Source organism: Microcebus murinus, chromosome 6 (genome assembly GCF_040939455.1).
Source record: "Microcebus murinus isolate Inina chromosome 6, M.murinus_Inina_mat1.0, whole genome shotgun sequence".
NCBI classification, from domain to species: Eukaryota; Metazoa; Chordata; class Mammalia; order Primates; family Cheirogaleidae; genus Microcebus; species Microcebus murinus.
In genome coordinates, this window is record NC_134109.1 from 72,568,680 (window position 1) to 72,592,438 (window position 23,759).

General features: G+C 35.9%; 1 protein-coding gene and 1 pseudogene across 1 annotated transcript; one reads left to right on the forward strand and one right to left on the reverse strand.

Moving 5' to 3' along the window:
* Positions 1–290: 290 nt before the first annotated feature.
* On the forward strand, positions 291–1,229 carry LOC142871394 (olfactory receptor 4L1-like). Its single transcript, XM_076003633.1, has one exon. It carries the CDS (start codon positions 291–293, stop codon positions 1,227–1,229), a length of 939 nt encoding a protein of 312 aa, XP_075859748.1.
* A 15,841-nt stretch (positions 1,230–17,070) lies between these two features.
* LOC105864591 (olfactory receptor 4K13-like) lies at positions 17,071–18,000 on the reverse strand (annotated as a pseudogene).
* Positions 18,001–23,759: the final 5,759 nt, after the last annotated feature.

Here is a 23,759-nt window from a genome sequence, read left to right on the forward strand (position 1 = left end):
AGGATCATTTGATAGAATCAGACATTAGAAAATTGAATTTCCCCTCCTTCGAATGCTTTTTAGGTGCTCTGTGTCTATAAGAATATTGTTTCAAAGGGATGTGACACATAAACTAATCTTACATTATAAACATTGATGTATTGATATATTTAAAATTCAATGTTCTTATGGGGTCGACTATTAGTATCACCAACTAACAGAAATAAGAAAATATTGGTGCTAACTGTGGCTTATTTTTTTTATTCTTTTTGCATATATAAGAACTTCTGGAATCTCTCTGAGTTGGGTAAATGGATGCTAAAAATGGATCTGTAGTGACCGAGTTTATTTTACTAGGATTTTCTGAACGATGGGAACTTCAAATTTTCTTCTTTGTGACATTTTCCTTAATCTATGGTGCTACTGCAATGGGAAACATTCTCATTATGGTCACAGTGATATTTAGTTCGACTCTCCATTCTCCCATGTACTTCCTCCTTGGAAACCTCTCTTTTTTGGACATGTGTATCTCCACCGCCACTACACCCAAGATGATCAAAGACTTGCTCAGCGAACACAAGACCATCTCTGTATGGGGCTGCATGGCCCAGATGTTCTTTATGCACTTCTTTGGGGGTGCTGAGATGACTCTTCTGCTAGTCATGGCCTTTGACAGATATGTAGCCATATGTAAACCCCTGCACTACAGGACAATCATGAGCCACAGGCTGCTGAATGGGTTTGTGACACTTTCATGGATCATTGGTTTTATACACACCATGAGCCAGATGGTTTTAATAGTGAACTTGCCTTTCTGTGGCCACAATATCATAGACAGCATCTTCTGTGACCTTCCTCTGGTGATCAAGCTTGCTTGTGTTGAGACATACGCCCTGGAATTATTTGTCATTGCTGACAGTGGGCTGCTGTCTTTTATCTGTTTCATCCTCTTGCTTGTCTCCTACACTGTCATTCTGGTCACGGTAAGACAAAAATCATCGGGAGGGCTCTCCAAGGCTCTATCGACATTGTCTGCCCACATCATTGTGGTCACTCTGTTCTTTGGACCTTGTATCTTTATCTATGCCTGGCCATTCAGTACGTTGGCAAGCAATAAAACGCTTGTTGTGTTTTACACTGTTATCACACCCTTACTGAATCCTATTATTTATACTCTGAGAAATCAGAAAATGCAGGGGGCCATGAGGAAATTACTGTTCCATCATGTTATCTCTGCACAGAACTTCTAGACTTTAGAACAACTTTCAGATACTATGATATGATACTTTGAATAGATTATGTAGAATGTGGCTTTTCACTAATTTAATGTTGGAATCATAGCCAATGGTGAAAAAATTAATACTGAATTACTTTAAATTCACTGTTAAAGTTATTTTACCATATGAGGATATTTAGAGATCTACAGGAAAATAGACACAAAACAATCATTGAGTGTTTTGTATGGACATTCAATATACATATTTATTAGTAAAAAATGTATAAATTTTATGACTACTATTAGATATGATTTTAATAGGCATGGATAATTAATGGCATTCATAAATTTATACTATTATTAAAGTCAGGTACCATGAATAAATCATGGTTTAAATAATGTTAATAATTAGAAAAAACGAATTCTAATTTTTTGACTCAATAAGGTAAAAAATAAGAATAAATAAGTAAATTCAACAGTATAGTGAATGCAAATATAAGATGCCAGAGGGAAAAGCCAATGGAAAAACAATTTCAATTCAATGACAAAGAACAGGCTTTGAAACCAAATAGTTTGAGGATTATAAGTAGGCAAGGCTGACTTTCAAACTGGAATAAAAAAACATAAAAACAAAAACATGCTTCCTTATTTTATATAATATTCCATGTAGCTTTACCCTTCCAAGATATATACATAAAAGCCTCTTTATTTGTGGTAATTTGTTAGAGAAGAAATATTAAAAGAAAACTAATACTTGACACGCCCTCCCTTGGGCTTTGCTAAGACTACCTCTTCTCTTGCCCCTCCAGCTTAGATGTAATGGTGACTTCCAGTTGATGGTAATCTTTGGTTTCTCTGAACACACTCTGTTTAAAATCTCAGAAATTCTGTCCACTTGAGTAGCTAGTTAAATTATTTCTGTTTTAAATACTTAAAGTTTTTCTCTCTTCCAAATTAGACCTCAGAATATATGGGGTTGGGAGGAGGCAAAGGGAAGACCTCTCCACTGACTCAGCTCCGATGAAGAATTTACAATTTCAATATGAATTCAAAGAGCAGTCTTTGAAACCAAATAGTTTGAGGAATGTAAGTATGCAAGGCTGACTTTCAAAATGGAATAAATAAACATAAAAAGTATGAAACATAAAAAGTATGTCTACTTATTTTGTATGATATTCCATGCCAGTGGGCATAAATCTTCCTGACTCAGCTCCAATAAAGAATTTTCACCAAAGAGCTACCCAATTATACGGCTTTTTTCTTATTTGCTCCTTGCAATTATAAGGGAGGCTGTAGGGTGTACCCTGATTGAATTAAGTGTCTATTAGTAAGGAAAAATGAGAGAATAGGTTTTCAGAAGACACTGCAAGTCTCTGACACAAGGTATATGTCCATTGATAACCTAGTATCTAATGAGTGAAATGAAAGATCATTGATTTGGATAGAGTTTGAGCCTCTATGGAAGGACATAGCTGACTTATATCAAAGAATATGCAATTTCACTTATGAATAAAAAAGAGAATCTGACTGAGAAACTAAAGTGTCTGCATTGCCAGTTATCACCACCGTTATTCAATATTGTTCAAAAATTTCAAGTTAACAGAATAAAGTAACAAGAGGATACTGGCATCTTCTGCCACTAAGGTAACCAATAGCCATTCTTATTGGGAAACCTCAGAGAAGGAGATGCAGTGCACACCCCAGGGCACCTCAAGTAATAGCTGCGGTGCCCATTCAGATTACAGCCACCTCCTCTTGCAATATGGCAGATGTCCTGACCACTGAGCCACAACTTTTCCATGAGTGCCCACACTCTAGACCTAGACTCCATTGCTGAACTGTACCCACTTATGTCTCAGAAACCTGATCCATCACCATAATAAGTTAGTTTACACTCTGGGCCTTAGAGCTAAAATCTCTTAGGGTGTGTCCAGTCTCTGGGTACCCACTCACCCTGAGATACAGACCTTGACCCAACACTGGAGAAATTATAATTCTGTGCATACTGCATTCCTGGTCATGGCTCCCTGTCTGCTTCACAAGAACTTGTGTCTTACATACTGTTACCAACATGGCAGTGAGGGTGCCTGCACCCTGGCTACCAATGTCATTACCACCCTGGACTCCAGAGCCATAGTTACTCTATGTATGAACATGCTTCAGGCCTCAGGTTCTTGTCCCTGCAGGAACATCATTCTTCAGACACCAGTGCAACTATCACTTGGAATGGGGCCACAAACCAGATACAGTACCAAGGGAGATCCCGTCAGCCACAGCTTCTCCAGTGGGAAAAATATCAGGAGGACCTCATCAGCCATTGCCAAAGAAGATACCATTAACCCTCACTTCCACTGTGAACATCTACAGTATTACCTGCCAAGAATCCTTGGAATCTTTGTCAACAGTGACCTCGGTTAATGGAGCTGCGCTGAGATTAAACAGCCCCATTCTCCCTGGTGTGAGAAGCATTGAACTTCGCTCAGCCAGTGCTCTTGTGCTCTATTCCTCATAGGCGGCACCAAAATGAGCCTGCAAATTTGGAAAACTAATGTGCACATATCAATGTTTACAAAAACATAAAAACAATGAGACATGTAACCATCAAAAGAACATAGCAATTTCCTTGGAGTTGACCCTGAAGAAATGGAAATAAAAGCAGAAATAAATGAAAGAACGAGTAGAAAACAATAGAAAAGTTCAGTAAAACTAAAAGCTTATTTTTTGAAATACAAACAAAATTGGCAAGCATTTAGCTAGGCTAAATAAGAATAATAGAAAGAAGACTCAAATAAATAAATTCAGAAATAAATGAGGAACCATTACATCTGATACCATATAAGTACAAAATATCATGAGTCTCTTATGAACAATTATTCCCCATCAAATTGTATAACCTAGATAAAATGGAAAAATTCCTGGATGCTACAACCTATCAATAGCAAATCATGAAGAAATAGAAAATATGAACAGAGCAATTACAAGTAAGGAGATTGAATAAGTAATAAAAAGTTTCTGATCAGAGAAAAGCCCAGAATCTGAAAGCTGCACTGCTGAATTCTACCATACATTTACAGAAGAACTAACACCAATCCTTCTGAAACCCTTCCAAAAATTAAAGGGAAGGGAATACTCCCAAACTCATTGTATAAAGCCAGCATTACCCTGATACTAAAGCCAGACAAGGACACTGAAAGAAAGGAAAAGTACATGCTATTATCCCTGATAAATATAAATTCAAAAACTGTCAACAAAATATCCACAAATTGAATTGAATAGCACGTTAAAGGGATCATTCACCATGATCAAGTGGAATTGAGCCCAGTGATGCAAGAATGGTCCAACGTACACAAATGAATAAATGTGATACACCACATTAACAGACTGAAAGACAAAAACCATATGATCTTCTCAATAGATGCAGAAAAGGCATTTGACAAAATTTAACATCCTTTTATGGTTAAAAAAATCACAATATTACCTAAAGTGATTTACAGAATTAATGCAATCCCCATCAAAATATCACCAGCATTCTTTACAGATCTAGAAAAAATAATTTTATGCTTTGTATGGAACCAGAAAAAAACTCATATAGCCAAAGCAATCTTAAGTAAAAAGAACAAGCTGGGAGTCATCAGTCTTCCTGACTTCAAGCTGTACTATAAGGCAATAATAGTAAAATCAGCATGGTACTGGCACAAGAACAGAAGCATCGGTATCTAGAATAGATCTGAGATAGCAGAAATGAAACCATCCGTATACGGCAACCTAACCTTTGATAAAGCTGACAAAAATATACAATGAGGAAAAGAATCTCTTCTCAATAAACAGTTCTGGGAAAACTGGTTAGCTGCATGCAGAAGATTGAAGCAGGATCGCTACCTCTCACCTCTCACAAAAATTCACACAAGATCGATAACAGATTTAACCTAAGGCATGAAACCTGAAGAATCCTAGAAAAAGATGTTGGGAAAACTCTATCAGACATTGGTCTATGCAAAGAATTTTTGAGGAAGACCCCCAAGGCAATCACCGCTGCATCAAAAATAAACAAATGGGATCTCATCAAATTAAAAAGTTTCTGCACGGCTAAGGAAACCATCATTAGAGCAAATAGACAACCCACAGAGTGGGAGAAAATATTTGTTCTCTACACTTCTGATAAAGGTCTAATAACAAGAATCTATCTAGAACATAAAAGAATAAACAAGAAAAAATCAAACAACCCCATCAAGAAATGGGCAACAGAAATGAACAGAAACTTCTCCAAAGAAGACAGAATGGCCTGCAAACATATAAAAAAATGCTCAACATCTCTAATCATCAGAGAAATGCAAATCAAAACCACAATGAGATACTATCTAACACCAGTGAGAATGGCTTGTATCAAGAAATCTCAAAACAACAAATGCTCGTGAGGATGCGGAGAGACAGGAACACTCTTACACTGCTGGTGGGACTGCAAATTAGTGCAACCTTTGTGGAAAAAAATTTGGAGATACTTCAAACAGCTAGAAATAGAAATACCATTCAACCCAGCAATAGCATTGTTGGGCATCTACCCAAAAGAGCATAAGACATTCTATTATAAAGACATCTGCACCCGAATGTTTATGGTAGCACAATTCACTATTGCAAGATCATGGAAACAACCCAAGTGTCTGTCAATTCATGAGTGGATAATTAAAATTTGGTATATGCTCACAATGGAATATCACTCAATTCTAAGAAATGACAGTGAGTTAGCACCGTTTACGCTATCCTGCAGTAAGTTTAACCTGTTATCTGAAGTGAGGGGACACAAGATCAAGAAAATGGGCTGCACATGTACTCGCCATCAAATTGGTACTGACTGATTAAGACTATGGTGCTCAAATGGTGGTAGAGTTCACCAGGGTTTCGGGGGGCAGGAGGAGATACACATCTTAGAGTTGTGGTGAACTTTGTAGGGGGCGGTGGTGGTGGCTGGAAGGGAATCCTCTAACCCTTCATAGGGAGATGCAAAGATATACAATGTAAACAAAAGGTCAAAAAAGGAAAAAAAAATTTTTTATTGGGTCGTGGGCAGATGGGAGGGGGGAGAAGGGGAAGGATATATACTTACATAATAGGTGCGGTGAGCACCACCTGGGGGTTGGACACGCTTAATGTTTTGGCAAGGTGGGGGGCGGGGGAGGGAATGGCAGGGGCAATATATGTAACCCTAACAATCTTTGTACCACCGTAATATGATAAACTAAAAGGAAAAAACCACAAAACCTCTCAACATTTCCCTGACTATAATAAATAATAGTGCATTTTATATCTCAAAATTGCTGAGTAAATTTTAGGTGATGATATGTATATAAATTTGTTAATTAATAGTTTGTTAATCAGCCTGATTTAATCAATTCATATTGTAAACATAAATCACAACATCATATTATGACTCATATGTATATAAATACTTGTTATTTGTCAAATAAAAATAAAATTTTAAAACTTTAAAAAATACACCTCAACAAATTAGGTATAGAAGAAATGTACCTGACATAAGAAAGGCCATATGTGACAAGTCTACAGTTAACATCATAATCAATGTGAACAATTGAAAGTCTTTTCTTTAGGAAAAGGAAGAACACAAGGATGCCCACTCTAGCCACATAGTACTGGAAGTCTGATCCAGGGAAATTAGGCAAGAAAAATAAAGGAAAGACATCCAAATCAGAATAGAAGTTAAATTATCTCTGTTTGCAGATGACATGATCTTATATATCCCCTAAAGGATATAAATATCCTTATATATGGATATCCATGTGTGTATCTTATACATAACCCTAAAGACTGCTCTACAAAACTGTTATATTTAAAAAAATGAGTTCATTAAATTTATAGCATATAAAGTCAAGTACAAATATCAGTGGTTTTTCTATATACTAACAATTCACTATTCCAAAAATCGAGAAAACAATTCTATTTACAATAGCTACAAAAATTACTAGACGATGTGAAGTATCCATATTCTGCACATTATAAAGCTTCATTAATAAACAGAAGGAGACAGAAATAAATGGAAAGGGATCTTGTGGTCACGGTTGTAAGAATTAAGATGTTAAAATTTTCCTAGTATTCAAAGATTCAATGTAATCACTATCAAAATCGAAATGATTGGTAAAGGGTGGGATTCATGGGCACAAAGAGATGTAAAGGACATTGGAAGATAAGAAGGAGGGATGATGGGAAGGAAGTTAGGAGTAAAATCTTACCTATAAGCTACATTAACCACTTTCTAGGTAATGGACACACTGAAAGCCCTGATTTCAGCATTGTACAGTGTATCCATGTAACAAAAACATTTGTACCCCCTTAAAATATTTTGAAATAAAAAGAAAAGAAAAAACTTAAATCACACTTTTTTACAGAAATAGAAAATTCCCATCCATCCTGAAAATTGATATGATAATACAAACAACTCCGAAGAGCCAAAGTAGTTTTAAATGAATAGAACAAAATTGGAGGTATTAGTCATAAGGGTAGGTGCAGCAGTTAACTTCCCCCTCCCTTGCATTTCAGACTGCTGGTGGGCTCCCTGGTGGTTGGAAAGACCTGCGGACACCAGCCCAGAGACAGGCCCACCAGTGAGCAGTAAGCCTGTTGCGGATGCAGCATCAGTCTCCCAACTACCTGAGGGCACCTCCCTGTGCACAGACATGAGCCGCTTGGCAGGCACCATATTGCTACATTCTCCCCTTCTCCTTCCCTATCCGCAGCTGCCAAGAGAGACAATATAGCCACTACTCGGAGGCATCTCCAAGGAACGGGGCCTTTCCTTTTGGGGCCCTAGAGCTGACTGAGGAGTACTTTGACGGCGAGCTTCCTACCCGCCAGCCCTCCCAGGTGCTACTAGCCTGGTGATTCCAGGAGAATGGGGCAGATCTTGAGGCTAAGAGACATTGACCCAGCTTGGGCTCCCCATGGGTGAATTAGGACTGGAACTCCTCTCCCTGGTGGGGTCAGGGATTGAATTCTAAGGCCCAGAGGTCAGATATGAAGACTAGATTCTGTGCACCCAAGTCTTGCATTGCACCAGGGCACAGAAGGAATATTCATGAATCAGTCTACTAAGGTGTGTGTGCCCTCAGGGGATCAATGTGCTTGAGGTCATTCCTCCTCCCACAGGAGGGCCCTGAGCCCAGCCCAGGCTGCAATCCTGTGCAGGAAACCTCCCAGCCCACATCACAGTCAGGGGAAACTCGCTGATGTGAGATCCTGCCTGCTAGCAGAGGCTGAGGAGAAGCTGCGGAGTTGGGGAGGGTATAAAGGAGCGAGGCCTGCTCCAGACTGCAGGTCTCAGACAGCCCCACCCCCACACTCAGACTTTCTGGGTAAGTGGGGCCATTACAGCCCCTCTCTGACAGCTTTGCTCAGAAGCATAGAACAGACCTTTGACCCCTGCTAACAGCATTAGTGGTGCTTGAGGGCAGGCTTACCCAACCCAGCTCTGCCCAGACTCACTCCCAGACCTGCCCTTACTGAGGTGGAGAATAAGGACACAGCTGGAAGTCCCAGGGCACCACCCACCACATGAGACACAAGAGTGCCTCTCCAGAGGATGAAGACCTGGTTACAGGACCCCAAAACAACAGCGTAGCCAGTTTCTCCCAGCAAGCGCCACCTACTGACAGAGAGGTCATTCTGCACTCCTTTTTACGGCATCTACTGGCTCATCATACAGGGTGTGGTCGAATCGCACCCACAAACACCACCTATTGGTTCAGAGACTAAACAGGGTGTGTCATTATCCAAATGAAAATCTAAAGGTAAGAAACAACAACTAATCCAGATGGGAAGAAATCAGCAAAAGAACTCTGGAAATATGAAGACTCAAACAGAAACCACACCCCCAAAGAGGAACACCAGCCCTTTAGAAATGGACATCAACCAAAATCAAACCACTAAAATGACAGAAGAAGAATTTCAAAACTGGATTGTAAGAAAATTCAATGACTTGCAAGAAAAACTGGATAACCAACACAAAGAAACCACAAAAAGATTCTAGGACCTACAAGAAAAATTCACTGAAGAAATTGAAATAATGAAGAAAAATCAAACTGAACTGAAAATGAAGAATAAAATAAAATAAAATAAAAACATAGAACTACAAAACACAGTGGAAAGCCTCAATAAAAGGGTAGAAAAAACAGAAGAAAGAATCTCAGAGATTGAAGATAACACCTTCCAATTAAATAAGTCAGTCACAGAGATAGAGCAGAGAAACATGAGAAAAGAGCAAAGTCTATAAGAGATGTGGGATTATGTGAAGAAACCTAATGTGAGTCATAGGGTTACCAGAAGGGAAAGAAGAAAACACCTAACGGTTGGATAAGCTATTTGAAGGTATAATAGAGGAAAATTTCCTAGGCCTTGCTAAAAATCTAGATATACAAGTTCAAGAAGCTCAAAGGACTCCTGGGAGATTCAATGCAAAGAGGAAGATATCCCAACATGCAGTCATCAGACTGCCAAAAATATCAACTAAAGAGGCCCTTCTATGAACTAGAAGATGAAAGAAGCAAGTAAAATACAAAGGAAAGCCAATTGCAATAATGCCAGACTTCTCTACTGAAACCTTACAAGCAATGAAAGACTGGGGCCCCATTCTCACTCTTTTTAAACAGAATAATGCCCAGCCTAGAATCTTGTTCTATCCAAAACTAAATTTTGTATATGAAGGAGAAATCAAGATATTCTCAGATAAACAAAGACTGAGAGATTCATCAAAACAAGACCAGCCCTTCAAGAAGTACTCAAAACAGTGTTACCCATGGATCAGCACAATCAACACGAATGTAAATCCACTCAAAAGCAAAAGATCAAAGGCCAGATACCACAATGGCTCAAGAGAGAGAGAGAGAAAAATAAAAGCAATAAAGTTCAACCCAACATAATGAACAGAAATCTTCCCCACCTATCAGTTATCTCAATAAATGTGAATGGTTTGAACTCCCCACTCAAGAGACATAGGCTGGCTGAATGGATGGGAAAAAAAGCCAAGTATCTGCTGCTTTCAGGAAACACATCTAACCTGCAAGGATGCAGTTAGACTAAAGATAAAGGGGTGGAGAACAATATTTCAAGCAAACATAAGTGAAAAGAAAGCTGGCGTGGTGGTGTTGATTTCAGATAACTTAGTTTTTAAATCAACAAAAGTAATAAACGACAAAGAGGGTCACTATATAATGGTGAAGGGTACAGTTCAACAAGAAGACATAACAATTCTAAATATGTATTCACCCAACTTAGGTGCACCCAGATTCATAAAGAAAACTCTACTTGATCTAAATAAATGGATAAACATCCCAATACCATAATAGTCGGAGACTTTACCACCCCATTGAGAGCACAGGACAGATCCTCCAAACAGAAAATTAACAAAGAAATAATGGACTTAAACAGAACTTTAGAACAAATGGGCCTGTCATTTACAAGACATTGTACCCCCAAATCACAGAATATGCATTCTTCTCATCAGCTCATGGGACATTCCCTAAGATTAACCATATCCTAGGACATAAAGTATGTCTCAAACAATTTTAAAAAATAGAAATTATACCATCTATCTTTTCTGACCACAATAGACTAAAAGTAGAAATCAACCCTAAGAGGAACTCTCATTTCTACACAAAGTCATGGAAACTAAACAACTTTCTGCTGAATGATCACTTCATAAACAAGGAAATCAAGATGGAAATCAAAAGATTCTTTGAACTGAATGACAAAGGAGAAACAAGTTATGAAAACCTGTGGAACACAGTTAAAGAAGTCCTGAGAGGAAAGTTTATTTCCATAAATGCCTATATCCAAAAGTCAAAAAGATCACAAATAGACAACCTAATGAATCACCTCAAAGAGCTGGAAAAAGAGCAGACTGACCACAAACCCAGAAGAAGAAGTGAAATCATTAAGATCAAATTGGAACTAAATGAAATTGACAACAGGGAAACTATATGGAACATGAATAAAAAAAACAAAAAGTTGGTTCTTTGAAAAAATAAACAAAATTGACACACCATTGGCTAGACCAAAGAAAAGCAGAAAAGAAAAATTTCTAATAAGCTCCATCAGGAACAACAAAGGAGAAATTACAACGGATGCCACAGAGATACAAGATATAATTTATGAATACTACAAAAACCTCTATGCATACAAACTGGAAAATGTGGAGGAAATTGACACATTTTTAGAAACACACAGCCTTTCAAGGCAACCAGGAAGAAATAGAATTCCTGAACAGACCAATATCAAGTACTGAAATTGAAACAGCAATAAAAAACATTCCTAAAAAGGAAAGTCCTGGACCAGAAGGTTTCACATCCAAATTTTACCATAGCTACAAATAAAAACTGGTGCCTGCCCTACAGAAATTTTCCACAACATCGAAAAGCATGGAATCCTCCCAAACACATTTTATGAAGCCAACATAACCCGGATACCAAAACCAGGAAAGAATGCAACAAAAAAAGGAAACTACAAACCAATATCCTTTGTGAATATAGATGCAAAAATTCTCAACAAAATCCTACCGAATCAAATCCAGGTGATTGTCAAGAAAATAATTCATCACAACCAAGTGGGCTTCATCCCAGGAATGCAGGGATAATTCAACATATGCAAATCTATAAATGTAATTCACCATATAAAAAGAAGCAAAAACAAAGACCACATGATCCTCTCAATAGATGCAGAAAAAGCATTTGACAAAATTCAACACCCTTTTATGATAAGAATGCTCAAATAAATAGGAATAGACGGGGCTTACCTAAAAAATGATACAAGCCATATACGACAAACCCACAGCCAACATCATGCTGAACGGGGAAATATTGAAAGCATTCCCACTTAGTACTGGAACAAGGCAAAGTTGCCCACTATCTTCACTTCTGTTCAACATAGTGCTGGAAGTCCTTGCTATAGCAATCAGACAAGAGAGCGAAATTAAGGCATCCAAATGGGAGCAGAAGAGATCAAACTCTCACTTTTTGTTGATGATATGACTCAACTAAGAGACACCTTGAATTTATAAATGAATTCAGTAAAGTTTCAGGATACAAAATCAATACACACAAATCAGAGGTATTCATATACGCCAACAACAGCCAAAGTGAAAACCAAATCAAAGACTCAATTCCCTTCAAAATAGCAACAAATAAAATAAAGTACCTAGGAATATATTTAACTAAGGAGGTAAAAGGCCTCTACAGGAAGAACTATGAAACACTTAAGAAGGAAATAGCAGAGGATGTAAGCAGATGGAAGAACATACCATGTTCGTGGATTGGCAGAATCAACATTGTTAAAGTGTCTATACTACCCAAAGTGACCTACAGCATTAATGCAATCCCTATTAAAATACCATCATCATTCTTCACAGATATACAAAAAATAATTTTATGCTTCATATGGAACCAGAGAAGACCCTTTATAGCAAAATCAATCCTAGGCAATAAAAACAAAATGGGAGGTATCAATTTACCAGACTTCAAATTATACCACAAGGCTACAGTAATTAAAAGAGCTCGTTACTGGCACAAGAACAGGGACATTGACCAGTGGAACAGAACAGAGAACCCAGATATAAAACCATCCTCGTATAGCCATATAATCTTTGACAAAGCAGACAAAAACATACACTGGGGAAAAGAACCTTATTTAATCAAGGATGCGGGGAAAACTGGATAGCCACATGTAGAAGACTGAAACAGGATCCACACCTTTCAACTCTCACCAAAATCAACTCAAGCTAAGTAACAGACTTGAACCTAAGCTCTGAAACAATTAGAATTCTAGAGGAAAACATTGGAAATACTCTTCTAGACATTTCCCTAGGCAGAAAATTTATGAAGAAGACTCAAAAGGCAATCACAGCATCAATAAAAATAAATAAATAGGACCTGATCAAATTAAAAAGCTTCTGCACAGCCAAAGAAACTGTCAAGAGAGCAAACAGACAACCCACACCATGGGAGAAAATTTTTGCAAGCTACACATCCAATAAAGGGCTGATAACTAGAATCTATTTAGAACTCAGAAAAATTAGCAAGTAAAAAATCAAACAACCCTATCAAAAGTGGGCAAAGGACACAAACAGAAACTTCCAGAAGAAGACAGAATAATGGCCAACAAACATATGTAAAAATGCTCAACATCTCTAATCATCAGGGAAATGCAAATCAAAACCACAATGAGATATCACTTATCTCCAGTAAGAATGGCCTTTATTAACAAGTCCCAAAACAATAAATGTTGGCACGGATGTGGGGAGATAGGAACACTCCTATATTGCTGGTGGGGCCGCAAAGTAGTTCAGCCTCTGTGGAAAACAATATAAAGATACCTTAAAATGATACAAGTGGATCTACCATTTGATCCAGCAATCCCATTACTGGGCATCTACCCAAAAGAACAAAAGTCACTCTATGAAAAAGACACTTGCACTCGAATGTTTATAGCAGCACAATTCACAATTGCAAAGATGTGTAGACAATCGAAGTGCCCATCAATACACGAGTAGATTAATAAAATGTGGAATATGTACTCCATGGATTACTATTCAGCTATAAGTAACAATGGTGCTATAACACCTCTTATATTTTCCTAGCTAGAGCTGGAACCCATTCTATTAAGTAAAGTATCCCAAGAATGGAAAAATAAGCACCACATGTACTCACCAGCAAATTGGTATTAACTGATCAACACCTAAGTGGACATATAGGAATAACATCTACTGAGGGGGAAGGTGGGGAAGAAGGGATAGGTATATACATAAATAATGAATGTGATGCACCCCAACTGGTGGATGGACATGCTTTAGGCTTTGATTCGAGGAGGGAGGGAGGGCAAAGGCAATATAGGTAAACTTAATAATTGTACCCCCAAAATATGCTGGAAAAATAAATAAAAAAAAAACTGGAGGTATCACAGTACCTAATTTTAAAGTATCCTCCAAAGCTATACTAATCAAAACAGTATAGACTGGCATAAGAACAAACACATCAACCAATGGAACAAAAGAGAAAGCCAGATATAAATCCACATATTCAGGTAAATTGATTTTTTAGAAAAATGACAAGAACACACAATGAGGAAAAGACATTCTTTTCAGTAAGTGGTGTTGGGATAATTGGATATCCATGTGCAGAAAAAGAAAATTCTACTCTCATTTCATACCATATGCAAAAATCAACTCAAAATGAATTAAACATTTAAATGTAAAATCTGAAGCAGTATAATTTCTAAGAGAAAACTTTCATGATATTGGTCTGGGAAATAGTTTCTTGGATATGACCCTAAAAAAGCACAGGCAACAAAAACAAAAATAGACAAATGGGATTGCATGAAACTAGAAAGCTTCTAAAGAGCAAAAGAAATAATTGAAAAAGTAAAGAAACAGCCTACAGAATAGGAGAAAATATTTGCAAAGCATATATGTAATAAGGGTTTATTTACAACAAGATGAGGCCAAAGGATGATGAATACACATTCAGCAACTTTAAAAAGCAGACAAAATATTGACACAATTTATAAAATAATGAGGGGTTAGTATCCAAAATATATACGGACATCAAAACAACTCAATAGTAAGAGAGACAATAACTTGGTTAAAAAATTAATAGAGGACTTGAATAGACATTTCTTAAAAGAAGACATACAAATGACCAAAAAGTGTTTGAAAAATGCTCCACATTATTAATCATCAGAAAAATGCAAATGTATTAAGAGTGACTAGGTGTCGCCCAAGCTCCTTTTAAACCACTTGTTTCAGTCCCAGCTAACTTATAACTTCAAATGGCGATTCACTTTCTTAACTTTCCTGTATCAAACAAAGATTTACACACACCTTTTGGAACACCTAGATGGACACAGAGGGTAACTCAAGTACACAGGCCTCTGACAGGAAGAGAGTTTGGGGTATGTTTGGAGCTGTGTGCCTCTCAGCTACTCTGAAAGAGCTCACACCATAAAATACTGAGGACTATGTAGTCAGTCTCTTTTCCAAATTTCAGTAATCTATAAATGAAGAGGCAGAGCAAGTGAAGGGTATAAGGAGGGCAGAGTTTGTACTTATTCCTAGGGTAAGAGTTTCTGTATTATATGCTGATGGTAGGCAGCATATTGGGAGACAGTAAAAATTATTCCCTTTAATAAAAATAGATTACAAATTTCACATGACAATGGGAGCAGGATAGATTGTTTTAAAAATAATGGTATTGAGAATATTAGCTAACTTTCAGGAAAAATATAGAGTAGTTAGGAGATTTTTTTCTGAATTAGCATAAGAGGATATAGAAATAATTTGTAGATAGTTTGTATCACAAAAATTGTGACAATTTGTTCAATAAACCTTCAGTCATGTCAGCCAATCAGTAATTCTATTGTAAAAACAAGACTCTAGATTATTCTAAACTTAAGAAGCATTTCAGTGATATGTGCTCAGAGAAGAGATAGCTCTAGTCAGACATAATTCAACCTGCATACAAAATGTTTTATCCATAAAATTGGTTTCCCAGTATAAAAAAAGCTAAGGCTGATTGGAGATGGTCTTAGTGTAGAAAAGTATCTAATGGCATGTTAGTGTCCTAGTACTCAATGTTTTATCTGCTGTCGGTGGAATGGCTCTTCTGGATCCCAGCTATGACATAGCCAATAAAGGGCATATGATTGTGCTTTAGATTTGTGCTGAAATTGAAAGGCTGTGGGCATCTCCTCCAATAACCAGTTACTATAAATGTCTTTTTGCCTTTTATTCACTTTCAGACCTAGTTGCCTGTATGCAAAAGAGAAATATCCCAAACAGAGCTGAAAAGGTGGAGGTAAACTTGGAACAGAAGCAGTAAAATGTACAAGTCTGGGCAGGGATGGTTTATGCTTACTTTTGATTTTCTTCCTGTCTTTTTAAATGATATCACATAGTTTTGAATATCAAGGAGTGTCTTGTGTCTTCTGTTATATGATCAGACTGAATTTGACTTACCTCTCTACTTCACCTCTTACTATCAAATCCCATGCCTAGTTGATGAAATTATGTATGTTTCTCCAATGTGTCATTTCATGCTTTCATGCATTCTCACATACATTCCTTTATCTGGAATGCCTTTCTCCTTCATCTAGCTGATGCTCACTCTAAGCACCTCCTCTTCCTGGAAACCTTCACACCTTGTCCTTACCTAGATGCCCCCCGCCCTGCCATAGCACCCTGTGCGTCATGTGACAATGCTGTTGATGACACAACGCAGTAGAAAATTTAGTTTGGTCACTCCATCCATAGACTGTTAGTTTCCTGAAGCTCCAAATATATCTTCTGGTGGTGTGTAGGCTCACGAAACATGTGAAGAATGGTTGGATGCACTGTGCCTGTGGCAAATAAGTAAAATTTAATACACATTAACTAGGGGCTACCCAGAAAATGCAGTTTTTAGAGCACTGAGCAGTAGTTAACTGGGCACTTGAACAAAGAACTATGGTGAGGTGTCATCTGTGCCTATTCTCTAAACATAGATTACCAATAATAGTAACAATCATAATAATAATAATAATACTTTAAGGATTAAGAACATATTGAAGCATTAATGAAAGAAACATGTAAATAAGATTCTATAGATGAAATAACTGAATCACAGGGAATTTATTTATTTTGTTCAAATTTGCATCAGAGAAAGTGGTAAAGTTGGGGTTTAAATATACACCCGCAAGACTGTAGACCTTTAGCCATCAAAGGTTACAGAAAAGGTGTTTGCTTTTTAATAATTACCTCTATGTTTCCTTATACATAATTTGAAATACATTAAAAATTAATTTGTTAATGATGTACTAACAGGAGAGTGTCTCTTCAGAAATGTCATCTAAAAAGTTTGCTTTAAATTCATATGTTGAGTCCTTATTTTCTTAATGGCTGCTCTTACTGCTCAATTTCATGACGTATAAATAATAGGATTTAAGACAGGAGTGAAAATTAAGTAAATCACGGAAAGAATTTTGTCTGCAGGGTATCTGCTGAAGGGCGATACGTAGATGAAGACACATGGAGCAAAGAAGGGAGTCACAAGCGGGATGTGAGCAGAGAGTGGAGAAGGCCTTAGAGGATCCACCAGGAGCACAGTGCCTAACTAAGTATATCATGACTGTGTAGGAGATGAGCAAGAGGAGGACACAGACCAGGGACAGCAGGCCACTGTCAGCAATGACAAGAAGTTGTAGAATGTAGGTGTCCTTGCAGGCAAGTTTGATTACGAGAGGAAGATCACAGAAAAAGCTGTCTACAACATTGAAAAACAAATTCAACATGAAAGCTGTTTGACTAGATGAATGCACAAATGCAACTGCATAGGAGGATAATAGTAGCTCAGTGAGCACCCGTGGGTTCATGATGGTCATGTAATGGGGAGGGGGTTGCATATGGCAGCATACCTGTCTATTGTCATGGCTACAAGTGACATCATCTCACTTCCATCCATGGGGTGCATAAGGAACATCTGAGAATAACATCCCCACCAGGGGATGGTCTTCCATTCTCAGAGAAAATCCACAATCATTTTAGGGGTAGCAAAAGATGCCAGGATCATATCAATAAAGGAGAGACTGATAAGCAGAAAATACATTAGTGTGTGAAGTTATGAGTCAAAGGTCACAGTGACCAGGATGAGAAGTTTTCCTAATACAATTAGCACACAGACCACAGAGAATCCCAGAAAGAATAAAATCTGAAGATTCTGAGATTTAGAAAGTCCCAGCACAATGAATTCAAACACCACTGAATGGTTTGCCCTCTCCATATTGTCAACTTTACCCCAAAATGATCAAAATGAACAAATGCTCAACATTTCTAATCATCAGGGAAATGCAAATCAAAACCACAATGAGATATCATTTAATTCCGGTGAGAATAAATTTTATCAAAAAGTCCCCAAAGGACAGATGCTGGCACAGATGTAGACAGATAGGCACTCTCTTACACTGCTGGTGGGACTGAAAACTAGAATAACCTCTACGGAAAGTAATATGGAGATACCTCGAAGAGCTAAAAGTAGAACCACCAACGAGCCAGCAATCCCACTCCTGGGTATCTACCCAAAAGAAAAAAGTCATTCTATAATAAAGGTATCTGCACCCAAATGTTTGTAGGAGCACAATTCACAATTGCAATGATCCCCAAGTGCCCATCAATTCACGAGTGGATTAATAAATGTCATATATGTATACTATGGAATACTACTCAGCCACAAAAAACAATGGTGAACTAACACCTCTTGTTTTATCCTGGATGGAGCTGGAGCCCATTCTTCTAAGTGAAGTATCACAAGAATGGAAAAATAAGCACCAATGTACTTACCATTAAATTGGTAGTAACTGATCAACACTTACGTGAACACATGGAAGTAACATCCATTGGGAGTTGGGCATGAGGTGTGGAGGGGAATGAGTAAATTCACACCTAATGGGTGTGATACACACAGAATGGGGATGGGCACACTTGCATCTCTGACTTGGGTGGCACAAGGCAATATATGTAACCTAAACATTTGTACCCCTGTAATATTTTGAAATAAAAAAACAAAAATAAAGCTCTTTTTGTTTTTATATATGTTTTACAATATCCTTGTCCATTTTCACAAAAAAACCTGCTATGCTTTTTAAGGTAACTGTGCTAAATGTATAGGGGAATGGGGGGATTGGGTGTCTGAATAATATTGAAACTTGTCATTTATAAAATATATTTCTCCCTTTCCTTAAGTTTTCTTTAATTTTACACAGCAATATTTTGTGGTTGTGAATTAAGAAGTCTCATAAATCTTTTGCCTATTGTTGCAATTAATTTTAGTATATTGGTCTTGAATTCATAAACCTCACTTACTTATTAATTTTAATGAATGTTGCTTCTTTTATTTCTCTCATATAATTATGTAATCTCTTCATGAAGATAGTTCTGTTTCTTCTTTTCCAATATTCATGCCTTTTGTTTCTTATTTTTGTCTTATATGCTTGCTAAGATCTCCAGCAAAATATGAATAGAAGTAATAATAGTCAGCATTGGTTATCTGGTCTTAATCTTTTTCAATCCTAAATATAAGATTGGCTGATAATATTTTTTACCTTCTTTAATCAAATTGTGGAAGGTTTACTCCACCTCTAGGTTATTGAACTTTTTATTTTTTAATTATAAATGGGTGGTTGAACTTTATCAAATGGTTTATGAGCATCAGTTATTATGACTATATGCAGTTATCCTTTACCCTATTAATGTGATGAGTTATAGTGATTGATTGTCCAAACATTAAGTCAACTTGAATATTACACATTTTATAAATTTGACTTGTTACAATTTTCTTCATAACATTTTGCTTTATGTTCATGTGTTTCTCATATCCTGTTAGGTTGTCATATCCTTTTTAAATTTAATATCAATTTTATTCTAGACCAATATAATTATTTGGGAAGTATTCCTTCTTTCTCTGCATTTGCATTATCTAATTTTTAAACATTTGGAAAAGTTCATCAATGAAGCCAACTGATTCTTGCACTTTTTAAAGGGACATTTATAGTTTTAATTTCTTTTATAAATACACAATATCCACATTGTTTCTTCTTTTGTGACTAGTATAATTGTGCTTTCAAAGAATTTACTTATTTCATCTAAACTTTCACTATTCATGAGATTTGGGCAAAAAAGTTCAATAGGTACCTCACAAAAGAGAATGTTCAAATGGTTAGTATAATATAAACAGGTGTTCTGTACCATCAAAAATCAGGAAAATGCAAATTTTATTCGCAATCAGTATTGCTATGTACCGAACAAAATAGCCAAAATTAAAAAGGCTTGAGAATAGCAATGTCTGAAAGGATGTGGAACAACTGAAACTTTTACATTGCTGGTGGGAGAGTAAAACCCTTCAGCAGTTTCTAATAGACGTGCTTAGCCATCATCTAGCAATTCCACTCTGAGGTATATACCTAAGAGAAATGAGTGATTATATCCATAAGAAATGTACAAGAATGTTTATAGCAACTTTGGAAATAATGCAAGTGTTTAAGAGGTGAATGGATTTAAAAAATGTGGAATATCATACAACGAATATCCACATTTAAAAAGGACGAACTTATGGAGGAATCTCACAGATATTATAAGTGAAAAATACAGTCATAAAATAGTGAATACTACTTAATTTGAGTTATATAATGTTCAAGAACAGGCAAAACTAATAAATGATGATAGAACAATCACAGCTACCCATAAAGTTGTCTCAGGCCTTTTTCCAGGTTTTATAAACATACAAATGGTTAATAGGAATAAGTGAAGTATCATTTTCAACAATATTCTTTGACAAAGAATCTGCTGTGAAGATTATAATGCTTGACAAAACAAGAAGGTAGTTTGTGTCTAGAATAATGAAGCAGAATAAAACCCTTGACTGATAAATATGTTGGAGATACTCAAAGGGTCTCTCAGAAGACATTTTATTTAGGAGACATAAAAAGGGATTCAGGCTTTAACTGGCAGTGTTGAAAAGATGAAATTTGCTTATAAATGTAAATTTAATCATATTGATATCATAATCTATAAGAAATCTTTCAAATATCTCGTCATACAATATTAATAAGCATACATTGAAATTTTATCAAATATTCAGGAATATATTTTCAAAAACTTAAATCAAAGAAAAAAGAGATGAAATAATCTTTTCTTTTGTATGAGTGATAGATTAGTGCATGTTGATATTATCATTTATCTTTTATATATTTTATAAAGAATAAAAATTTGTATCTTTTTATTATTTAATAAAAAGAAATTTGTACTGGAAATAGAGATGATTTTGTCTCCTGATATAAGGAGAGAAAGAAATATAACCATAGGTATTTCCAGATGAAAAAAATATTTCAGCCACTGTAGGAGAAAAAAGTAGAACTAGGAAATGGAAGATGATTCCATTTCACCAACCTCTTTAACAGATATGCTATTTTCTTAAAAGAGTCTACATTATGAGTTTGTAAATAATCAATGAACAAAGTTACCAATTGAGTGACAACAATCAAGTAATTTTGGACCCTATTGACCATGTTTTCCACTGAAATAACAACATAATTGGACAAAATAGTTGGTTGCATAGATCATTTGTTGACATAATAAATATAGGCAGTCAACTGTGAGAACCAAGAATTTAGTCACCTATTCTTCGCCATAGGAGAGATCAAACAATTTAGAATAGCAAATTTATTTCATTATAACCATGAACTATTCTGGCACAATGCAGTTCCAACGGAGCTCCCAAATCCAAGAGGAATTAATTACAGAGGAAAATTACAAAGGGAAAGTCAAGTATCAGACGGATGTGACTCTTAGGAGTTAGCTGTTTCCAATATTTTCAATTAAATTGGTACTCTTGATCTTTGTTTAGGTGATATGATTTTAAAAAATGCTTATGACCACAAACATTTCCTAAGAAATTTTCTATAATAAAGTGAAATATAATACAATTAATCTTATCTCTATATTGTGCTTCTAAATTCTTACCTTGGACACTTGAAAATTCAAAGTTATCTACTTTTTAAATAGACATTCTGCTTTTATATTCATGGCTATGCATGGAAATATGGGTACTATGTTTGGTTGGTGATGCCTTATTTTTGTTTCTTCTTTATGGTGAAAAGCTAATGAGAGATTCCAAAAACTCTAACTTGCCAGTTGCATGGCCTTTAATTGCTCAGGGAATTAATGTGCAAGATGCAGGGTTTTTCCCAGGGTCATTAATTGACTTTTTCCTCATGTCTTATACAACTTCATCATGAAAGGGATTTCTCCATTATTAGAATTGGAACATAAAGATGACTGAAGAAAGTGGAACCAATTGAAAATATCCTAAACAGTCTCAGTGACTTTCAAAGCAAGCATGAGATATGGAGGGAAAAAACCTGTCATATTTTTATGCTTGTTTTTATTAAATAAAATATTTTAGTTTTTTTCTAATTTCAAAAGTAAAATATGTTTATTGCAGAATATTTGTGAGATATCAAGCAGTATAGAAAAATATAATGAGATGTAATTTTACCATCCAAAACAACTAACTAAAATACTGTGATGGGCATGATCTCAAGCTATTTTTCTATTCAAATTAAAGCATTATTTCACTTGTTCAAACATTATTTGTATATTTTCCTAAGCATTTTTATCTTTCCTTAGCTGATTATTTTTATATAAGGCTCTTGAAATTTTCATTATTGTTGTATAAGAATTTGATGTTAAGGAAATAATGTATGTGGATAATTTTTCCAGTTCAGCTTTTGCTTCTTGCAATTTTATTTGTTTTTGAGATAATAGAGATGTTGCTCATGTTTATAGAATAAAATCTATTAATTTTAATTTTATGATTTCCAGACTTATCATGATTCTTTAAAAAGTTTCACTAACCCAATATTATAAAATACAACAAAGTATTTATATTCACCTATGTATTTCCAGTTATTTTAGTTTTGAATGATCATTTAAATATTCAAAACATTTAAATTTAGCTTTCTTTAACTCTCCAAAAGCTAACCAGTCATGTCTCAAAATAACTTCCCAATGATTGGAAAGTCACCTTAATTCTAAACATCACATTTTCAATACATGACTTTGTTTCTGAACCCTCAGATTTCTATTTGTCATTCTATTCTCATGAAAGTATCATGTCAATTACTCTTTTTTTTACAGAACATCTTAATATCAGCTTTGTCTCTCTTATTGTTCTTTCCAAGAATTTTCTTAGTAATTCTCAGATGATATTTTAGAAGGGATGGAGAGAAAAATATCATTCTGCCTTCCTGGTAAAAGTGATTTGTCAAAAGCTTATATATGTTGAAGAGTTATTGTGTTCTTAGCCATGAAATGGAATCAACCTAAGTGTCCATTAGTGGATAAATGGATAAATAAAATGTGGTATATATACACAATAGCATACAATTCAGTTATAAAAATTAACAAAACCCTGTTATTTGTGGTAATATGGATGAACCTGGAGGACATAGTGTTAAGTGAAATAAGCCAGGCACAGAAAGACAAATACCACAAGATCTTACTTGTATGTGGAATCTACAAACCTTGACCCTGTAGAAGTAGAAAGTACAATGGTAGCTACCAGAGGCTGGGGAGGGAATGGAGGAGAGGGATGGGTAGAGGTTGGTCAACAGGTACTAAATTACAGTTAGGCAAAATAAGTTCTGGTGTCTCATTTCATAGTAGGATGACTGTAGCTCTTAACAACATATATATTTCAAGATAGATAGAAAAGAGGATCTTGAAAGTTATCACCACAAAGAAATGACAAAGGTTTGAAATGATGAACATATTAACTACCCTGATTTGAATATTATGCAATGTAATGAAATATCACAATGTACTGGAAACATGTATAATTATTATATGTCAATTCAAATAAACAAAATTTTAAACTGAATACATGACTTAGAATATATTTCAATCAAGACTATCTGTAGTAGATTTCCAAATCAATAGTCATAAACCTGAGTTTTTGGAGCTGCTGCAACACTAAACATTTTAGGT